We start from the raw sequence: 18,827 nt of genomic DNA, 5'->3' as shown, positions 1-18,827 counted from the left end.
CTTTGGAGGTCTTTAAGCAGAGGCTTGACAACCATATGTCAGGAGTGCTCTGATGGTGTTTCCTGCTTGGCAGGGGGTTGGACTCGATGGCCCTTGTGGTCTCTTCCAACTCTATGATTCTATGATTCTATGGTGTCATCTGCAGATTTGAGGAGCATTCCCTCAATTCCTTCATCCAAGTCACTTATAAAGACATTGAACAACAATGAGCCCAAGACAGAACGCTGTGACACCCCACTTGTCACTTTTCCCCAGGATGATGAGGAATCTTTAATGAGTACTAACAATTTCCCTCTTAAACACACGTTTTACCTTTTGAAACATGGTAAAAATATGGCTGCTGAAAGACATTTCTGATGGGGAAAGTCAACAAGAGAAAATGACATCAATGACTAGCTTTGGTATCTTGCCTGCAGGGGAATTTTGTGGCTTCCTGGTGCAGAAATTGTTGCTGGTTTGAACTAGAAGAGAAATAAAGTAAAGCTTATCTTCACTGAGGGAGGTGTTCAGAGGTCATGGATGTATTTATTTTGTGGACGTGCTGGTCAGACCTGCCTGGTTGAAATAATTATCTCTCGAAGTGCCATGGGGAAGGTTCAGAGATCCAGGTGATAAGTCAGCTAGTGCCTGAAATGGATATTCATCACTGTTTATTGCTGTCGGCATACTTGGCTGTCATGAAAGAAGGAACGTGTTGGGCAACAACAAATGGGATTAAATCGGTCATAGTGTTGTTGAAAGAGCATGACATATGCACACACCAGCTAAGACCCAGATAAGTCACCAGATAAGACACCATATGATTCTATCATTCTATGATTCTAAGACCAGGATGGAGAGGGTACTTCTGATCCCTCCCCATGAGACGCTCAGGGAGACTGGCATGCACAGCCCCCTACAATTCCCCTGGCATGGTTACTGGCAAACCTGAGCTACACTTGGTGGGTCGTGCGGTGGGGGGGGGGGGGGAGGCCAAGGGGCTCCCTCCCATAGGAACCACTTAAAAAAAAAATATTATTGAGAATTTTAAGATTACAAAGAAACAAAGAAAAAACAAGTAACATTTAAACAATACGAATCAATAAAAAAAAGACAAGATCAAAAAGAGAAAAAAACAAAACACATAATGCATCAAAATCAAAAAACAAAAATAGACAAAAAATTTAAAAACAAATCCAATATTCCCAAATCATTAACTGTCATTACCTTCTTTCATCGACCTCCTCATACCTCCCTTTTTTGTATTCTAGTTGTTAATTATCTCAGCAAATCCTTTCCATCTTTCATAATATTCTGTCATTAAATTACCTTAATCTATTTTAAGGGTTAGGGTTAGGGTTAGGGCTATCTTACCATAAAAGGCCCTAAAACTTAAATCTTATTTATACCAAATTCTCTTAACCATAACATATTCTTACGTAATTCTTTTTAACATTTCTGCTAAAGCCAAATAATTTCATTCCAACATTTTTCTAATACTCTTTACTTTTACAAACTTTTCCTAAATAAATTGTTTAAAACTTTCTTCAAATCTTCATCCAACGTTTCTTTCTCCTGGTCTCGGGTTTTGTCAGTCCTTTCTATCCCATCCATCTAGTCCATCAACCTGGTAACCTTATATCCGAGGCCCTTGGATCTCTTCCATGTCCCATCCGCAGATCTTCTTCATATTTATACCTGTGCTTTACTTTGTCTTCTTCTCCTTTCACTCGGGGAGACGCCAGCTTGACAGTGTTTTTGTCCCTTCTCGACAGATCAGCCCCTTTTCCAAAGTCAACACTGAACTCCATGTGGTATTTAAAAACATGTTTCAAAGTCCCTCCAAAGTTAAGGGCCCGCACAACCCCGGACGCCTCCCAGCCCAAAGCCAGACTTGAAAGGTCAAAACATCCCTGCATAGGGGGGTCTATCCAGCCCCCCATCTCCAAACCAAACAGAACTCTGTCTCTCCAAATCTGGCTTTCTCCAGGTTCATTCATCAAGTCCAACAACTCATGTTCCTGCTGGGCCGCAGTTCCCTCCATCTCTGCCTCACTAGGTCCAGCAACAGCCTCCTCCCTCATCTGATCTGTCAAAGCACACTCCTGAGTTAACTCCTGAGTGGGTTCTATATAAGTACCCACTGCCTGTCCAAACTTTCCGATCCCAACAGTCATCAAATCCATCTTCTCATGTAACTGTTCCAATAAAGCACTTGTCTTACAAAAGGCCAACACCAGAGCCTCCGAATACATTGTTGTTGAAGGTCAGAGTCTGTTCCCACGATCTTAATCTATTGCAGCTGCACAGCTCCCTAGTTCGAATTTAATAACAGTTTCACAAGCTCCCTCTAGGGGAAAAAACTTCTATTTTATCCATCTCTCTCCTTTTTTTTTTTTTTTAAAGCAAATCTAACAACATAGTTTCCTTTTTCAGATATTTTGTCAATATTTTGTTCCTTTTAGATGCGAAGGGGAACAATGGAATCAATATGTTTCTCTTCTTTTAACTTCTTTTAACGTCTGTCCTGACACCCTGCTCCCAGGTTCAGGACGGTGGAGAATTGCTTTTCTTTACTTGTCTTCTGCAAGTTTAATCAGTCCAGAAAAAGTTCCCCCCTCTTCTCCTGCTTCCAAGGGGGGTTCAGTAATTTTAAATGATGAAAATTGATCCTTTACAACGATTTTCTAAGCTCTAGCTTGCCGTGTCTTTGCTTCAATCTATTTACAAAAAGCGGAAGGCAGACTTCCTGTTTAGACCTTCCCGCTTCACTGCCAAATTAAAGGAAATTTCTTATTCCAATTTTCCATTCTACTCACGGACAGTTATTTAAGCTCCAATTGTCCACAGGAAAAAGTCAGTGCTCTCCGGCAACAGCAATGCGGCTTCACTCCGTGAAAGAAGCAGTCGATTCAAGGCACCGCGCCACTCACCCCACGTCGCTCCGGAACCACGAAATCGGGTTTCCCCGCAAGTGGGGGGGCGCAAAGGTGCCGGCTGAATCCCACGTCCACAGGCTTCTCCCGCCTGTGGTTTTTGATGGGTCTCCGCCTCGCCGTGGCGGTTCAGACCCTGTTTTCCACGGAGCGGATTCCTCCTGATCGGAGGAAATCCGCCATTGCCAGAGGCGCCAACCCGGAAGTCCCCATAGGAACCACTTTCAGCTTGCTGTGCATGGCTTTCTTTCACAATCCTGGGCAGAAGCCCCTATTGAAAAGCCTCTCAAGCCTTGCAGGCATCCTGATATCCCTTCCTTTCATCTACGGTGAACCTCTTACGATATTGGTGCCCATTTCCATGACCCCACTGGCCCTTCTGCTATAGGAAGGAGGCCCCCTGCTTCACCAGTAAGCCTTGATGCCCCACCGTCATGTTCATCAAACAACATTCATAGGCAAATAATTCCTCCACACACACAAAAAACACACCATGCATTTCCCCAAGGTGGATTCTTCCTAAGGCTTTCCCACAGTGACTGAAGCACAAATGTTCTCCTGTTGGCCAAGGGACAACTGAGCCTCCAGGCTGCCAGGAACTGCACACAGATCAGCTGTGAAAGCATGAACACAAGGAACGGAGTCAGCACTAAAAAATGGATATGAGTGTTGTATTTAAGATTCTTTACTGTGTTTATCATTTGCTCAACTCTCCACTGCACTCCTGCTGCTGGTGTTTGAAGTTGGGCACACATGACATCAGCCACAATCCATCCGTATTCTGCAGCTTCCTGAGAAAAACCTACATTTGACTCATTTACCTTCACACCAGTGCAATTTTCTCATAGGCACACTTTGCAAACAATTTTGACTAATACAATTCATTTTGTATGCTATTTTTTAAAATTTTAATATATGGCTTTTAATGTACACTTTCCCCTAATATATGCAATTTTGTTCCTCTTTTGGGTTGAAACCAATTTCAAAGGAAAGGTGCAGATCTGGTCAGGTATCATTTTGGGAATTGCAAAACAAGTTCAGGGAGATATGTGTGCCTGGATTATTGAAGGTGCAAGAGTGTGAACTTTATGGAAATAAGTATCTCTTTCTCCTCCTAGCCTAGCCCTAAGATTCCTGAAATTGGGAAACCAGCCATGGCAAAGAAGAGAGTTGCAATTATAGGAGGTGGCTCCAGTGGACTTTGTAGCATCAAATGCTGTTTAGATGAGGGTCTAGATCCTACATGCTTTGAGAGCAGTGAAGACATTGGGGGGCTCTGGAGGTTCAAGGTAAGCCAGATCATTTCATAAATGTTAATGTTTTTCTTGCTGAGGATTCTGTCAGTGGGGATTTGTAACAACAACTGCTAAAAACCTAGGAGCAGGAAAGGAGCAGAAACTGTGATGGGAAAATGGAAGCTTTAACCTGCTAAAAGAAGTTCTTGGTCACAGGAAGGAAAGATTGACCATGCTCAGCCTAACTGAATGCAGGGCCAGCAAGTTGGATGCCTGTCTAAGGAGGCAGCTCCTCCAATATCCAGTTTTTCTGGATCTGCCTTTGCTGCTGCTCCCAAGCTCAAACGAAGCACTAAATACTGGCAGGTCGTGTGTGACGTGATGTGTGGGCTGTTTCTTATTGTGCATCAGTAGATCACAAAGATAGAACACCTGAGTTTGCTTGACTTGCACAATATAATTTTTGAGGATGAGCTAATTCATGGTATCTCTGAAAGTAGTGCCTCATATATGTCTGTCTCTGCCCTTGCAGTACTTTTCAAACAGTTTTAACATGTGTATTGCAACTCTCCAGTGTTTTCTTCCACAAAGGAAATTGATCCTGTTAAGGCCTAGCCTAGATTTCCCAGTGATTGGAGAAGCAAGTGCCTCAAACAATATTATAATTGCCTTTGTTACTTGCCTTTCAAAGAAAACATCCCTAAGTGACATACAGTGGTACCTCTGGATGCGAACAGGATCCGTTCTGGAGCCCCGTTCGCATTCTGAAGCGAACGCAACCTGCGTATGCGCGTGTGCAGGTTGCGATTCACTGCTTCTGTGAATGTGCGTGACGTCATTTTGAGCGTCTGCACATGCGCCGAAACCCGGAAGTAACGCGTTCCGTTACTTCCGGGTCACCGCAGAGCACAACCCGAAAACCCTCAACCTGAAGCAACTTTAACCCGAGGTATGACTGTATACGAAATGAGCACAACCTCACCCTCTTAAAATTATGCTTCCTGCAGGAGAATCCTGAGGAGGGACGGGCCAGCATCTATAGATCCGTCATCATCAACACCTCCAAGGAGATGATGTGCTTCAGCGACTTCCCCATCCCAGACGACTTCCCCAACTACATGCACAACTCCAGGATTATGGATTATTTCCGAATGTACGCCAAGCACTTTGATCTTCTGAAATATATCCATTTCAGGGTAAGAAGAGTAGGACAGAGCAGCTGTGTTCTGGGATGTTTCTAGGTTTGGAAGAGCAAATTCTGGACAGAAGAGTTCTTGACAATATACTATGCAATATACTAAGAGTAGTTGGTCCAAGTGGCCTCTCTCATTTTCTCTCTTGCCATAAGCAGAGCATTCAGTCAACAGGGAGGACATTGAAGAAAAACAAAAATGATGCCAAAAACAAAAAGAGATTGGGGATTAAATCCTGCTGTCTTGTCTACCCAATGCAGAATTATACTCTGTCCTCCTGCTCATCAGCTGACAGCACCAGCTGTGGTTTGGGGGAAGTGGCCTCACAGGGTCACATTGGACCTCCTGGCAGCCTGAGATTGGCCTGTGTCTGCAGGTTCCCTATCCTTCTTTTAGGTGGAAGGAAGCTGAGAGTGTGTTTCTTCAGCTCTTTTCAGCCTTTCCTGATCAATCTGTGTTCGCTTTTTTGTAGACCACTTTTTCTTTTTCTTTTTGCTTTGTCACAGCAGAATTTTTTAAGGATGAAAAGCTTGCAATCTTTATTTGTGGGAGAGAAGGGGGACACCAAAACTCTGTCTTCTTCCATCTCTAGCAACCATTGAAGATGGGGTGGAGCCAGTGGAGAGCAGAAGGCAGGAGACAACCTGTCTAGGGAGAAGGGTCACGAGGGTTTAGTGAAACAAGAGGCTATAGAAGGTGTGAGTCATGCAGTTATTCACTCGGTTACATGCCTTCCTGTCAACCGTGCACCTCTGCAGACTCCAAGAGGACAGCATAAAAACTGCTTTGCTAAACAGTTGATAAACAGGACTAATTGATGCCAGCTTACACAGAGCTAAGCTAAAACACAGGACTCGTCTGTAACGTCGCAAAAATGGCATGGTTTTTTCACTTGCAATCATTTTGTTTGAATGAACCATACAAAGTTCTGACTGAGTGGCTCAGCAAGATGCTTAGCAAACACATTCTTGCCAACTGCTGTGAGGTGTAACCTATCTCTTGCCAGAAGTCCTTACTCAAGAGCCAGTGTGGTGTAGTGGTTAAGAGCGGTAGTCTCATAATCTGGGGAACCGGGTTTGAGTCTCCGCTCCTCCACATGCAGCTGCTGGGTGACCTTGGGCCAGTCACACTTCTTTGAAGTCTCTCAGCCCCACTCACCTCACAGAGTGTTTGTTGTGGGGGAGGAAGGGAAAGGAGAATGTTAGCCGCTTTGAGACTCCTTAAAGGGAGTGAAAGGCGGGATATCAAATCCAAACTCTTCTTCTTCTTCTTCTTCAAGAAAGCGGAGAAGAAGTCAAACCTTTCCTGACAACATCCCCTGTGCAGCCAGTGGTTTACTTCCAGTATTTTCCTCCTTCCTGGGCCACGACTTTCATCAGGAAAGAGTGTTGAAAAAAACCTCCGTGCCCCATGGTCCTTGAACTTCCAGTCCAGAGTCTCATAGTTCCTTGCTATACATCAAGGGCTGTGTCTGGCAGTATCATTTGAATGCACGTGGATCAGAAGGGAGGAGTTGTGACCAGTGGGCTTTATAAGCCTTGGCAACTTCTCTGTCCTTGAATTGTTGCACCCAGGACATCCTGTTACCTCTGCACACTGCTGCCTCTGTCCCCCTCAGTAAGGAGTCCCCTTCCACCAACCCAAGTCCCTTCCTCCTCTGGGGAGTGGCAGGAATCATTCCATACACAGTGCCTTCCAAAACCACCTCAGAGTGTTCTAAGCTCTGCAACTTATGTTCTTGATCCTCTGGCCCAGTATCTGTGTCTGAGGTGAGCGCAAGGAATTAATTTTGCAGCTCCAGTGACACAGCATGGCTTCTGACAGTACTGCTTCTGTGAGCTAAGTTCCTCCAGGAGTTTGTCACCAAGCAGCTCAGACAAGCAACCAGCCTTAATCCCAAAGAGATAAGCTCACTCTTTTTAGTCTCCTCCACCAATTTCTCCCACTGTTGTTTTGTCAAATCTATTGTGCATGTGCTGCTGCTGCTGCTGCTGCTGGGGGTTCCCAAAAGGAAGAAAGATGCAATAGAAATGTTTGAATAAATAAACAAAATACAGTGGTACCTCGGGTTACATACGCTTCAGAATTAAGTTCTTAACCCGAGGTACCACTGTACTTATTCTAGCATGCTGTAAAATTCATCTATTTCTTGGTACTGGAGGAATTGAAATTTACCCTTGAGATTCAACAAGGGTTGTGGGTGGTGCTTTTCTTCCAGAAAAAGAAAAGGTGTCAGTACGCACTACGAAGTTGTAATAGTCAGTGCCACACTTTTAACCAATGCTTTTCATTGGGGGTGGGGGGGTGTCGGTATTGCGTACCCCTGAGTACCCCTAGAAAAGAATTTGCTCAAAATGGAATAATCTAAGGTCTGGTCCCAATCAGTTTTATTTGGAAGCATTTATTTTCATTTCAAGTGTGTAGGTTTAAGACCGCAGCCCTTAGGTGTCTTCTGATATGTATTTTGTACCATATTCTGAGGTATACATTAATATCACATAAATAAATCCTTCATCATTCTCTTGCTCACTTTTTTCTTTCCAGACTAAGGTGTGCAGTGTAAAAAGGCGCCCAGATTTCTCTAGCACTGGCCAATGGGATGTTGTCACAGAGACGGGTGGAAAAGAAGAATCATCCGTCTTTGATGCAATCCTGGTTTGCACTGGGCATCACACAAAGGCACATCTGCCGCTGAACTCCTTCCCAGGTACGCTCTGTAGGTGCTAAGGGGAGCGACGGAGCCATTGCAGGCAGATGTTACAGGCAATCCTTGTTTTGCAAGGGGGTTACGGACCCCCGCGTGCGCCAGCTGAGCACACGTAAGACCACTCTGCTCCTGCCCCTTCTCATGACGTTTTTATGACATTTTGTGACTGCTTCAGGGTTTGCCACCCCTCAGTCGTTGCCTCTAGTATGGAAATGTGAATGCTCCCCTTGCCATGTCTCACTTGCCTGAGCTTCCCACAGCTCATGCTGTTTTGGGCACTGGCACTTACATAAAGGTGCTCAGCAGAGAAAACCACATGGCAGTGTCCGTCTTATCAAGGAACCAATCCTGTAACTGCATTTCTCTCTCTCTCTCTTAAAATAAGCTAAGTTCTTCCTTTATGTTTAACTTGCTACTCATTTCTATAGCCTTTTCCAGTGTGCAAAGTGTTGTGTATTTGTTATCCCACAGTTATTCTCACCACAACTCTGTGTAGTAAGTAGTGCTTAGACAGAGAACAGGTTGTTCATTTCAGCCAGTGAGTATCTTTTTTTTTTTTAATGATATTTATTTAAAATTTTAAAATTACAGGAAAAACAAAAAAAAGAAAAAGAAAGAGAAAAAACAAAAGAAAAACAAACCACAATCAAACAATACAAATTAATCAAAATCAAAAAATAACAACAAAACACGTAACAGAGCACAATCAAAAAGCAAAAGTAAGCCACAGAAATTTAAAAACAAATTCTATATTCTCAAATCCTTAACTGTCATTGCCTTCTTTCATTGACCTCCTCACTCCTCCATTTTTTGTATCCTAGTTGTTAATTATCACAGCAAATCCTTTCCATTTTTCATAATATTCTGTCATTACCTTACCTTAGTCTATTTTAACCTTATCTTACTATAAAAAACCCTAAAACTTAAAACTTACATCTTATTTATACCAATTTCTCATAACCATAACATATTCTTACATAATTCTTTTAACATTTTTGCTAAAGCCAAATAATTTCGTTCCAACATTTTTCTAACATTCATCAATTTTATAAAGCAATCCTAATAATTTTTTTTTTCCAAATTTTCTTCCAATCTTCATCCAGCGTCTCTTCCTCCTGGTCCCGGGTTTTGTCAGTCCTTTCTATCCCATCAATCTGGTGCATTAACCTGGTAATCTTATGTCCGAGGCCCTTAAGTCTCTTCCATGTCCCTTCTTCATATTTATACCTGTACTTTACTTTGTCTCCTGCTCCTTTCACTCGTGGGAACTCCAGCTTGACAGTGTTTTTGACCCTTCTCGACAAATCAGCCCCTTTTCCATAGTCCACACTAGACTCCATGTGGTATTTAAAAACATGTTTCAAAGTCCCTCCAGAGTTAAGAGCCCCCACAACCCCAAACATCTCGCGGCCCATTACCAGACTTGGAAAGTCAAAACATCCCTGCTTAGGGGGGTCTATCCAACCCCCCATTTCCAAACCAAACAAAACTCTATCTCTCCAAATCTGGCTTTTTCCAAGTTCATTTATCAGATCCAACAACTCATGTTCCTGCTGGGCCACAACTCCCTCCATCTCTGGCACCCAAGGTTCAGCAACATCTTCTTCCCTCATCTGATCTGTCAGAGCACACTCCTGATTTGATTCCTGGGTGGGCTCTATATAGTTACCCACTACCTGTCCAAAATTTCCAATCGCAACAGTCATCAAGTCCGTCTTCTCATGTAGCTGTTCCAATAGGGCACTTGTTTTACAGAAAGCACGCACCAGAGCTTCTGAGTACATTGTTCTGCAAGGTCAGAAGTCTGTTCCCACGATCGTAATCTGTTGCAGCTGCAGAGCTCCCTGATTCAGATTTAGTAACAGTTTCACAAGCTCCCTCTAGGGGAAGAACTTCTATTTGTTCTTTTCTTTTAAAGGCAGATCTAACAACAAAGTTTCCTTTTTCAGATATTTTGTCAATATTTAATCCTTTAAAATGCGAAGGGGAACAATGGAATCACTATGTTTCTCTTCTTTTAACTATCTGTCAAAAACGTTTGTCTATGGTCAATGAGCTTCCCAAAAAACGTCAGTCCTGACACCCGGCTCCCAGGTTCAAGATGGTGGAAAATTACTTTACTGTACACTCTCTTCTGCAGGTTTAAACAGTCCGGAAAAAATCCCCCCTCTTCTCCTGCTTCCGAAGGGGGTTCAACAATTTTAAATGATGAAAGTTAATCCTTTACAAATGATTTTCTGAACTCTAGTTTGCCGTGTCTTTGCTTTAATCTATCTACAAGAAAAGGAAGGCTGACTTCCTGTTTAGACCTTCCCGTTTCAGTGCCAAATTGAGAAGAATTTCTTAGTCCAATTTTCCTTTCTACTCGCAGGTCGTTATTTAAAGTCCAATTGTCCGAAATTAAGTTACTCACGGGTAATTGTTTTAAAAGCCAAATTGTCCCAGGAAAAAGGCAGCGCTCTCCGGCAACGGCTGTGCGGCTTCACTCCACGGAATAAGCAGTTGACTCTCAGCACCGCGCCACTTGCCCCTCTTCGCTCCGGAGCCCGTAACGGGGTTCCTTTATGAGTTGGGGGGGCGCGAAAGGTGCCCGCCGAGTCCCATGGTCACAGGCTTCATCCACCTGTGATTTTTCAAAGGGTCCCCGCTTCGCCGTAGCGGGAAGACCCGTTTTCCGCGGAGCTAGTCCCTCCGGATCAGAGGGAGTCCGCCATTACCGATGGCGCCACCCCGGAAGTCACTCAGCCAGTGAGTTTCAAAGTATCACACTGGCACAGCTGTATCACACTGGTGCAGCAGTTCTTTCCGTAGTTCCATGGGAACATTGGAAGCTGACTTATAATGAGTCTGGCCATGGATCCATCCAGCTCTGTATCGTCAAAATGGACTGGCAGCAGTTCTGCAGTTCCATTGCCTTTTCCCAGCTGTGCCAGGAGGTGCTGAGGTTGAACTTGGGGCCTTTTGCATGAAAAGCGTCTTCTCTCACACTGGCCTTGAGTTGATCAGACTAGGGAGGGGGATAAGTGCTAAAATAAGCAACAAAGCATTAAAAACCAAAGAGCAAACTGTGTGTATGTCATAAAAAGCAAGTTTTCCAATCAAAAAAGATTACTTCACTAGCATAAAAGTTATTTTTTTCCTTCCTAGAACAGTACAGAAAGTACATTTGCTTAAAAGTTTAGGCTCACAAAACTGAACTAGTTTTGCAAATGTGGTTTGGAAAGATATTGTGAGAGAATTGGGGGGGGGGGCAAGGAATAAAATTTGTCCAGATTGGTTGCCATATGTCCTCTTTTTCCAGGACATGTCCTCTTTTTCATGGGTAGAGTCATCATAGAGATCCATAGTTCAAAGTAGAACTCAGCAAATGTGTCCTCGTTTTTGCTCTTCAAAATATGTCCACAGTCCTTAGTGCAGTTAGTGTTGCAATTACAGAGTTTACCAGTTTCATACCAGGAGAAAACGACAGTGCCAGATCTCATGTACCAGACGCATCCACACTCCTGAGCCCGAACAATTTTGCTCTTCACTTACAGGAATTGAAAAGTTCAAAGGTCGCTACTTTCACAGTCGTGATTACAAGAGCCCAGCTGAGTTTGCTGGGAAAAGAGTAGTTGTGATTGGCACTGGGAACTCAGGCGGGGACCTTGCTGTGGAGATAAGTCGCTCGGCACAACAGGTCTGGCTACTATTATTTATTATTGGTTAAATTTGTATCTCACCCTCTACCCGTAGATCTCAGGACAGTTCTATACTGTGATGGTTTTGCCTGGTGTAGCAGCCCCAGAGTGTGTCAAAGATGTAGTAGCAGAATGCCAGTGGAAGGGATTGGTTACGGAAATGGTCTGAGAGCAGCGAAAAAGAGCTAGACCAACAAATCAGAGGCAGGAGCTGAAGCAGGAGACTGGGATGAGGGAGACCAAGAGGCAGAGAGGAGTCAGTCATGCGGCAACAAGCTCCCCTCCCACAACCAGGAGAGGCATGAAATGGAGGAGCAGTCTCCGATCGATTGCTTGGGGAAAGCCCTGGGCTGCAGGGAGGCAGGGGCTTTTTGTCTTGGTAACTTTTGCATGGGGACAAGACCTGCCGGGAATGAGTTGCTGTGTTTATTAGGCCTGACACTCCACCATGTCCCGGCGGATTGTGGTTTTGCTAATAAAGAGTTAGCTCCAGCTTGCACAGCATGATTGAGTGCCGGCTCTCTTGTGACAGAAGATGGGCACTGAGGCAGGCCCCGCCCCCATCTCTAGGGACCCCTGGGAGGTGCAGAAGGCATGGAACAGCATCCCTGGAGAGAGAGAGCTCTAGCTGGTTGGAAGGAGAGGCTGTGGAAGGCGGGCAGATGATGTCTCAATTGTCACTCATGCTGCCAGGGGAAAGTGGGTAGTTGCAAAAAGGATGCCCAAAGGATAGGCTCTGGGAAGAGGGAGGAGGTGCTTGGATTCAAGCTCTTTTCACTTGCTGGCTTCACTTGCTGGTAAGGAGAGGATTTTTAGAGCAGGGGGGCTCCCAAACTGTGCTCCATGAGCTTCATTCAGGTGGTCCACAGCATATCTGTGGATTTGTGGTTGAAGCCAGGAGACCCCACATACATTACGGGCAGCCCCCCGTTTACGCAGGGTTGACAACGTCCCAAGGTGCCGCACACATCAGTGAAACCATGTAAAATTGAAACCGACTGAAAATGCCCGCAAGTCCCCCACCTGCCCCCTTTCCACCCTTTTAGTGATGTTTCAATGACATCTTTAAGACGTTTTCAGGTCACTTCCTGGTTTGGTGGCACAATAAGCATATATACTGTTGCACATGCACCGAACACACATCAACAGGGGCTGCTTGTACATTAAATACTCAAACTGAGTTTTAATTGTATTTCTTTGCCTTCTTTATTTCTTAGATTTGTAATATCTTAATATTTAATAAATAAAGGCATCTAGCACAATGCATTGTAATTGCTACAACACGCAGAAAAATAACTAGTCCATCAAGGAAGGCCCTCAGCAATTTTCAACTGGTTCATGGGGTGGGGGGTGGGGGTCTCGTGTCTGAGGCCCCTTCAGCTGGGGCCCAAAACTGATATCAGACAAAATTGGGGCAGTACTTGGCTTCAAGCAGTGTTCCCACGCCACCTCCCAAAGGAAGATATCATGTTCCCTTGTAATGCCTGCTCTTTAATTCTGTGTATTGTCACACTTTTAGTGACGAAGGCACTTTGCACATGCGTTGGCACTATTCTTAAATATTGCTGCACAAATGTCTGAAAATAAATTCCAGGGCTGATGATCACATACACAGAATCCCAAAATCGTGGAGTTGGAAGGGACCGCAAGGGTCGTCCAGTCCAACCTTGTGGCATTGAGATACCAGCACTGCTTCTATCATTTGCACATTCATTAACTAAATTCATACTGTTTTGTCTTTAGATATGGTTTTCTCCAAGTTAAGCCATATATCTGTGACTTCCTTTTACGTGCAAATGCTAATTAATTTTGTTACCCATTGTTATTTTCTGACTCAGATCCCCAGACAGATCCTCTGAATAAGTAATAAGTTGTTTAGCTTCAACTTCTTAATTTATTTAATTTTTAAGCTAGCAATTCAGGGGGTTGGACTAGATGAACCTCAGGGTCCCTTCCAACTCGTTTCTACGATTCTAATCTTTTGCTTTCTTTCTCAAAATTGCAATGAAGCCTTTTTAAAAGAGCTTTTAAGTTATCACCCAAATTTTAAATTTGTTTGTCGTTTCTTCCATAGATTACACATTTGATGAAGATTTTAGTGTATTTAATTTGTAGCCATTATTTTTTTGTTCATTAAAAATGCGTTTTACCCTGTTTTCTATATGACAGCCTAAAACATTCATTGCATAGGCAGTTAGTTAATGTGGGTTAATTGTGCATTCATAATTTTGCAAAGTAGTTCATTACTGAATAAACATCCGACAGCCAAACAGATACTGTCAATTTAAATGTGGTTTCAAGAAGCTTGATAACTTATTCACGGTATCTGTCTGGCTGTCGGATGCTTACTCAGTAACAAATATATTAAACTACTTTGCAACATTCTGGATACACAATAACTCATAGACTTGAATGCATAATATTGTATAGTTACTCATCTCCTTGGCTCCAATGAAAGTAGGCGCGTTCTAAGGAAAAGCGGGACATTCTGGCATCAAATCAGAAACTAGGATGGCTCTGTAAATCCAGGACTGTCCCTGGAAAATAGGGACACTTGGAGGGTCTGCACCCTCTGCTCTCTGCGTCCAGATATTTTCATCCATCTCACAGGTGATGTCCAACTAAAATGTTCTGCAGTTTTGGGGAACGTTGTAGGTGGAAGAAGGAACTTCATGAAGAACAGATCACATGGACATCTTAGTTAAATAATTGTCTTCCCATACCCAGGTCTTTCTCAGCACTCGCCGAGGTGCATGGATACTGAATCGTGTTGGGGAAGGAGGCTATCCAGCAGATGTGGTACTTTCTACTCGGTTTAACATGTTACGGAAGAAGTGCGCAACCATGTCCATGCTGAATCACTGGTTCGAGAGTCGTTTAAATGCAAGATTCAACCATTCTCATTATGGCCTGAAACCTAAACACAGGTATGGCTCAGCAATATGCTAATTAGTCAATATATATCTATACATCCAGAACGGATTCCGTTTGACTTCCAAGGTACGACTGTACAGTACTGCATTTTCCAGAAAACGTCAGATGTCAAAGAAATAAAGAACTATCTGACGTTTAGAAGACATCTGAAGGCAGCCCTGTTTAGGGAAGTTTTCAATGACTGATGTTTGAATGTATTTTTTTTTTTTTATAAGATATTTATTCCAATTTTAAAATTACAAAAAAAGAAAAAACCATACAAAATAGAATAAACATATAACAAAAAACAGACAATAGGAAAAACTCAACAAAGAATAAACATACATTACAATAAAGAATGACAAAAATCAAATTAAACCTTTACAACCTTTTTCCCTTTTACTTATTTCCATGACTTCCTCTCACCTCCCTGCTTTGTATTCTAGTTTAAATCGTATCTCCAGCAAATCCTTCTAACCTTCTTTTCTTTTACTTATTTTAACATTCGATAATATGTAATCCTCCTCTATCCTCATTTTACACTTCATTTTTACTTACTCCATTATACCATATCTGCCAATACGGCCTAATATTCTTTTCCAACCTTTTTCTAACATTCTTTTATATTGCAGTATTTCTGAAGATATATTTTAAATTTTTTCCAATCTTCTTCCATCGACCCTTCTTCCTGGTCTCGAATTCTGCCGGTCATCTCAGCCAGTTCCATATAGTCCATCACTTTCATCTGCCATTCTTCTCGGGTAGGCAATTCTTGTGTCTTCCAGTATTTCCCAATGAGAATTCTTGCTGCTGCTGTCGCATACATAAAAAAATTTCTGTCTTCCCTTCGCACCAATTGGCCGACCATGCCCAAGAGGAAGGCCTCTGGTTTCTTCAAGAAAGTGTATTTCAATACCTTTTTTAATTCATTATATATCATTTCCCAGAAGGCCTTGATCTTTGGGCACGTCCACCAAAGGTGAAAAAAAGTACCTTCATTTTCTTTACATTTCCAACATTTATTATCAGGCAAATGATAGATTTTTGCTAGCTTGACTGGGGTTAAGTACCACCTATAAATCATTTTCATTATATTTTCTCTTAAGGCATTACAAGCCGTAAATTTCATACCTGTGGTCCATAACCGTTCCCAGTCAGCAAACATAATGTTATGCCCAACATCTTGTGCCCATTTAATCATTTCATCCTGTGTATTCCATTTCAGCAGCAGGTTATACATTCTTGACAAGTTCTTAGTTTTAGGCTCTAACAATTCCGTTTCCAATTTGGATTTTTCCTCCTGGAAACCAATCTTTTTATCTATGTTATAAACCTCCCTTATTTGATAATAATGAAGCCAATCTCGAACTTTAGTTTTTAATTTGTCAAAACTCTGCAATTTTAGTTTATCTCCAACTTGTTCTAAAATTTCACAGTATTTTGGCCAATTTGTCTCCATATTAGTTTTTTTCAATGCCTTAGCCTCCATTGGTGACAGCCACCTTGGTGTTTTACTTTCCAACAAATCCTTATATCTCACCCAAACATTAAACAATGCTTTCCTGACAATATGGTTCTTAAAGGCCTTATGTGCTTTAACCTTGTCATACCACAAATATGCATGCCATCCGAACACATTATCAAAGCCTTCTAGATCCAAAATGTCCGCGTTTTCAAGAAGTAGCCAATCTTTCAGCCAGCAAAATGCGGCTGATTCATAGTAAAGTTTAAGATCTGGCAGGGCAAATCCCCCTCTTTCCTTCGCATCTGTTAATATCTTAAATTTTATTCTAGGCTTTTTGCCCTGCCAGATAAATTTGGAAATATCTCTTTGCCACCTCTTGAAACAGTCCATTTTATCCACAATTTGCAATGTTTGAAACAAAAACAACATTCTAGGCAATACATTCATCTTTATCGCAGCAATTCGGCCCAACAATGATAACTTCAATTTTGACCATGTTTCTAAATCCTTCTTCACTTCTGACCAACATTTTTCATAATTATCTTTAAACAAATTCACATTTTTAGCAGTCATATGCACCCCTAAATATTTCACTTTGTTAACTATTGTTAATCCTGTCTCTTTCTGAAACCTCTCTTTCTCAATCTCTGTAAGATTTTTCTCTAATACCTTAGTTTTCGTCTTGTTCAATTTAAAACCTGCTACTTGGCCAAATTCTTGGATTAATTGTAATACTTTTTTTGTACTAGCTTCTGGCTCCTGTAATGTCAAGACTAAATCATCAGCAAAAGCTTTCAATTTGTACTGTTTAGCTCCGAGTTGTATACCTTTAACCAATTGGTCTTTTCTAATCATATTGAGCAAAACCTCCAGGACCGATATAAAAAGCAGTGGGGAGATTGGGCAACCCTGTCTTGTTCCTTTCTCTATCTTAAATTCTTCTGTAACTACATTGTTCACAATGAGCTTAGCTTTTTGTTCCGAATAAATTGCACCTATACCATTTTCAAAACTTTGGCCTACCCCCATCCCCTGCAGATTTTTCTTCATGAAGTTCCAGGAAATGTTGTCAAACGCTTTCTCTGCATCTACAAATATTAAAACGGCTTTGGTATTGATATTAACTTGCAGTTTTTCTAAAATATTAATAATATTCCTCGTATTATCTGACAAATGTCTCCCCGGGAGAAAGCCCGCCTGGTCTTTATGAATCTCTTTCACCAATACATTTTTTAATCTTTTAGCCATAATTTCCGCAAAAATTGTGTAATCCACATTAAGTGGGGATATGGGACGGTAGTTCTTCAACTGTGTCTTTTCCACTTCAGTTTTTGGTATAAGTGTGATGTATGCTTCTTTCCACGACTCGGGTGCTTTTCCTCCCCGTAGTATTTCATTGCAAAGTTCTTTCAACGGTTGCAATAACCATTCTTTCAAGGATTTGTAGTACTTTGCAGTTAGACCATCCGGTCCTGGAGATTTGCCCAATTTCATATTCTGAATGGCTCCTTCCACCTCTTGATCAGATATTATAGAATTTAATATTGATTTGCTCTCTTGAGATACTTTTTGTAATCCATTATTTTTCAAAAACCGATCAATGTCTAATTCTTTCTGGGTCTCCTGCGTATATAACTGTTTAAAATAATTCTGAAAGCACTTCCGAATCTCTCCAGGGTTCTATATGTTCTTCCCTTCTACAACCAAGTTCGTAATCGTGTTCAGCTTTTGTCTTTTTTTCATTTGCCAGGCCAATAATTTTCCACACTTGTTTGCCGATTCAAAGGTCTTTTGTTTCATCTGTTTGACCTTCCATTCTATCTCCTGATTCATCAGTTTCATATATTGTACTTGGTATAACTTTATCTCTTTTAAGATCTCCTGTGAGTTCGGTTTCGCCCTCAGTCTTTTTTCTCCATCCTTAATTTTCTCCAAAATTTTTTCTCTCTTCTCATTTTGATATCTTTTCCTAATTGCATTTTGTTGTATCAAAAATCCTCTCATCACCGCTTTGCTAGCATCCCAAATCACTCTTTTTTCGGTCGTAGTATTCATATTTATCTCAAAATAGTCTCTCAAGTTTTTCTGGGCCTTTTTAATAATTTCCTCATTCCTAAACAAGGAGTCATTCATCCTCCATCTAAAAGCTCCGATTGGCATTGATATCATTTCAATCTTTACTGGATTATGATCAGAGCAAATTTTCGGGCAAATCACTGCTTTTTTTATCTTAGGGGCCAGTCCTCTGGTTATCCAGATTTGGTCTATTCTTGTCCATGTCATTTTTGCTTCAGAGAAGAAGGTTCCTTCTCTTTCCAAGGGGTTCTTTATTCTCCAAATATCCACAAGATCCATATTGTCAGTCATTTCAAAAAATGTCTTTGGTAGTCTTCCATCTTTCGTCACCGTTTGTCTTTGGGCTTTATCCATATTTGTAGACACTACTCCATTCATATCTCCCATCAAGATAAAGTTGTAATCCAAATAGTCGAGAAGGGTTTCGTGCAGTTTTTTAAAGAATTCTGATTTTCCCTCATTTGGTGCATAGACACCTAATATCAAAAACTTCTGTCCTTGAAACTGAATTTCAATTGCTATATATCTTCCTTGATCATCTTTAAATATAAATTTTGGTGACAGGCTTTCCTTTGCATATAGTACTACTCCTCTTTTTTTCACATTATCCGATGAAATAAATTCTTCTCCCAATCTTTTATTT

At 41.8% G+C, this 18,827-nt stretch overlaps 1 protein-coding gene across 5 annotated transcripts in view; it reads left to right on the top strand.

The window, feature by feature from the left end:
* The window catches only part of FMO5 (flavin containing dimethylaniline monoxygenase 5), a 33,480-nt gene that overhangs the window by 6,156 nt on the left and 8,497 nt on the right, over positions 1-18,827 (top strand). For all 5 annotated transcript variants that reach the window (XM_081012196.1, XM_081012197.1, XM_081012195.1 and 2 more), the window contains exons 2-6: positions 4,034-4,204; positions 5,158-5,346; positions 7,888-8,050; positions 11,587-11,729; positions 14,458-14,657. In XM_081012196.1, the coding sequence (XP_080868322.1) occupies positions 4,070-4,204; positions 5,158-5,346; positions 7,888-8,050; positions 11,587-11,729; positions 14,458-14,657 (830 nt within the window). In that variant the 5' untranslated portion in view covers positions 4,034-4,069. The remainder of the gene's footprint in view (positions 1-4,033; positions 4,205-5,157; positions 5,347-7,887; positions 8,051-11,586; positions 11,730-14,457; positions 14,658-18,827) is intronic.

This window comes from Podarcis pityusensis, assembly GCF_964106645.2.
Source record: "Podarcis pityusensis genome assembly, chromosome: 6".
NCBI lineage: Eukaryota > Metazoa > Chordata > Lepidosauria > Squamata > Lacertidae > Podarcis > Podarcis pityusensis.
This window is presented reverse-complemented; position numbering and strand designations above follow the sequence as displayed.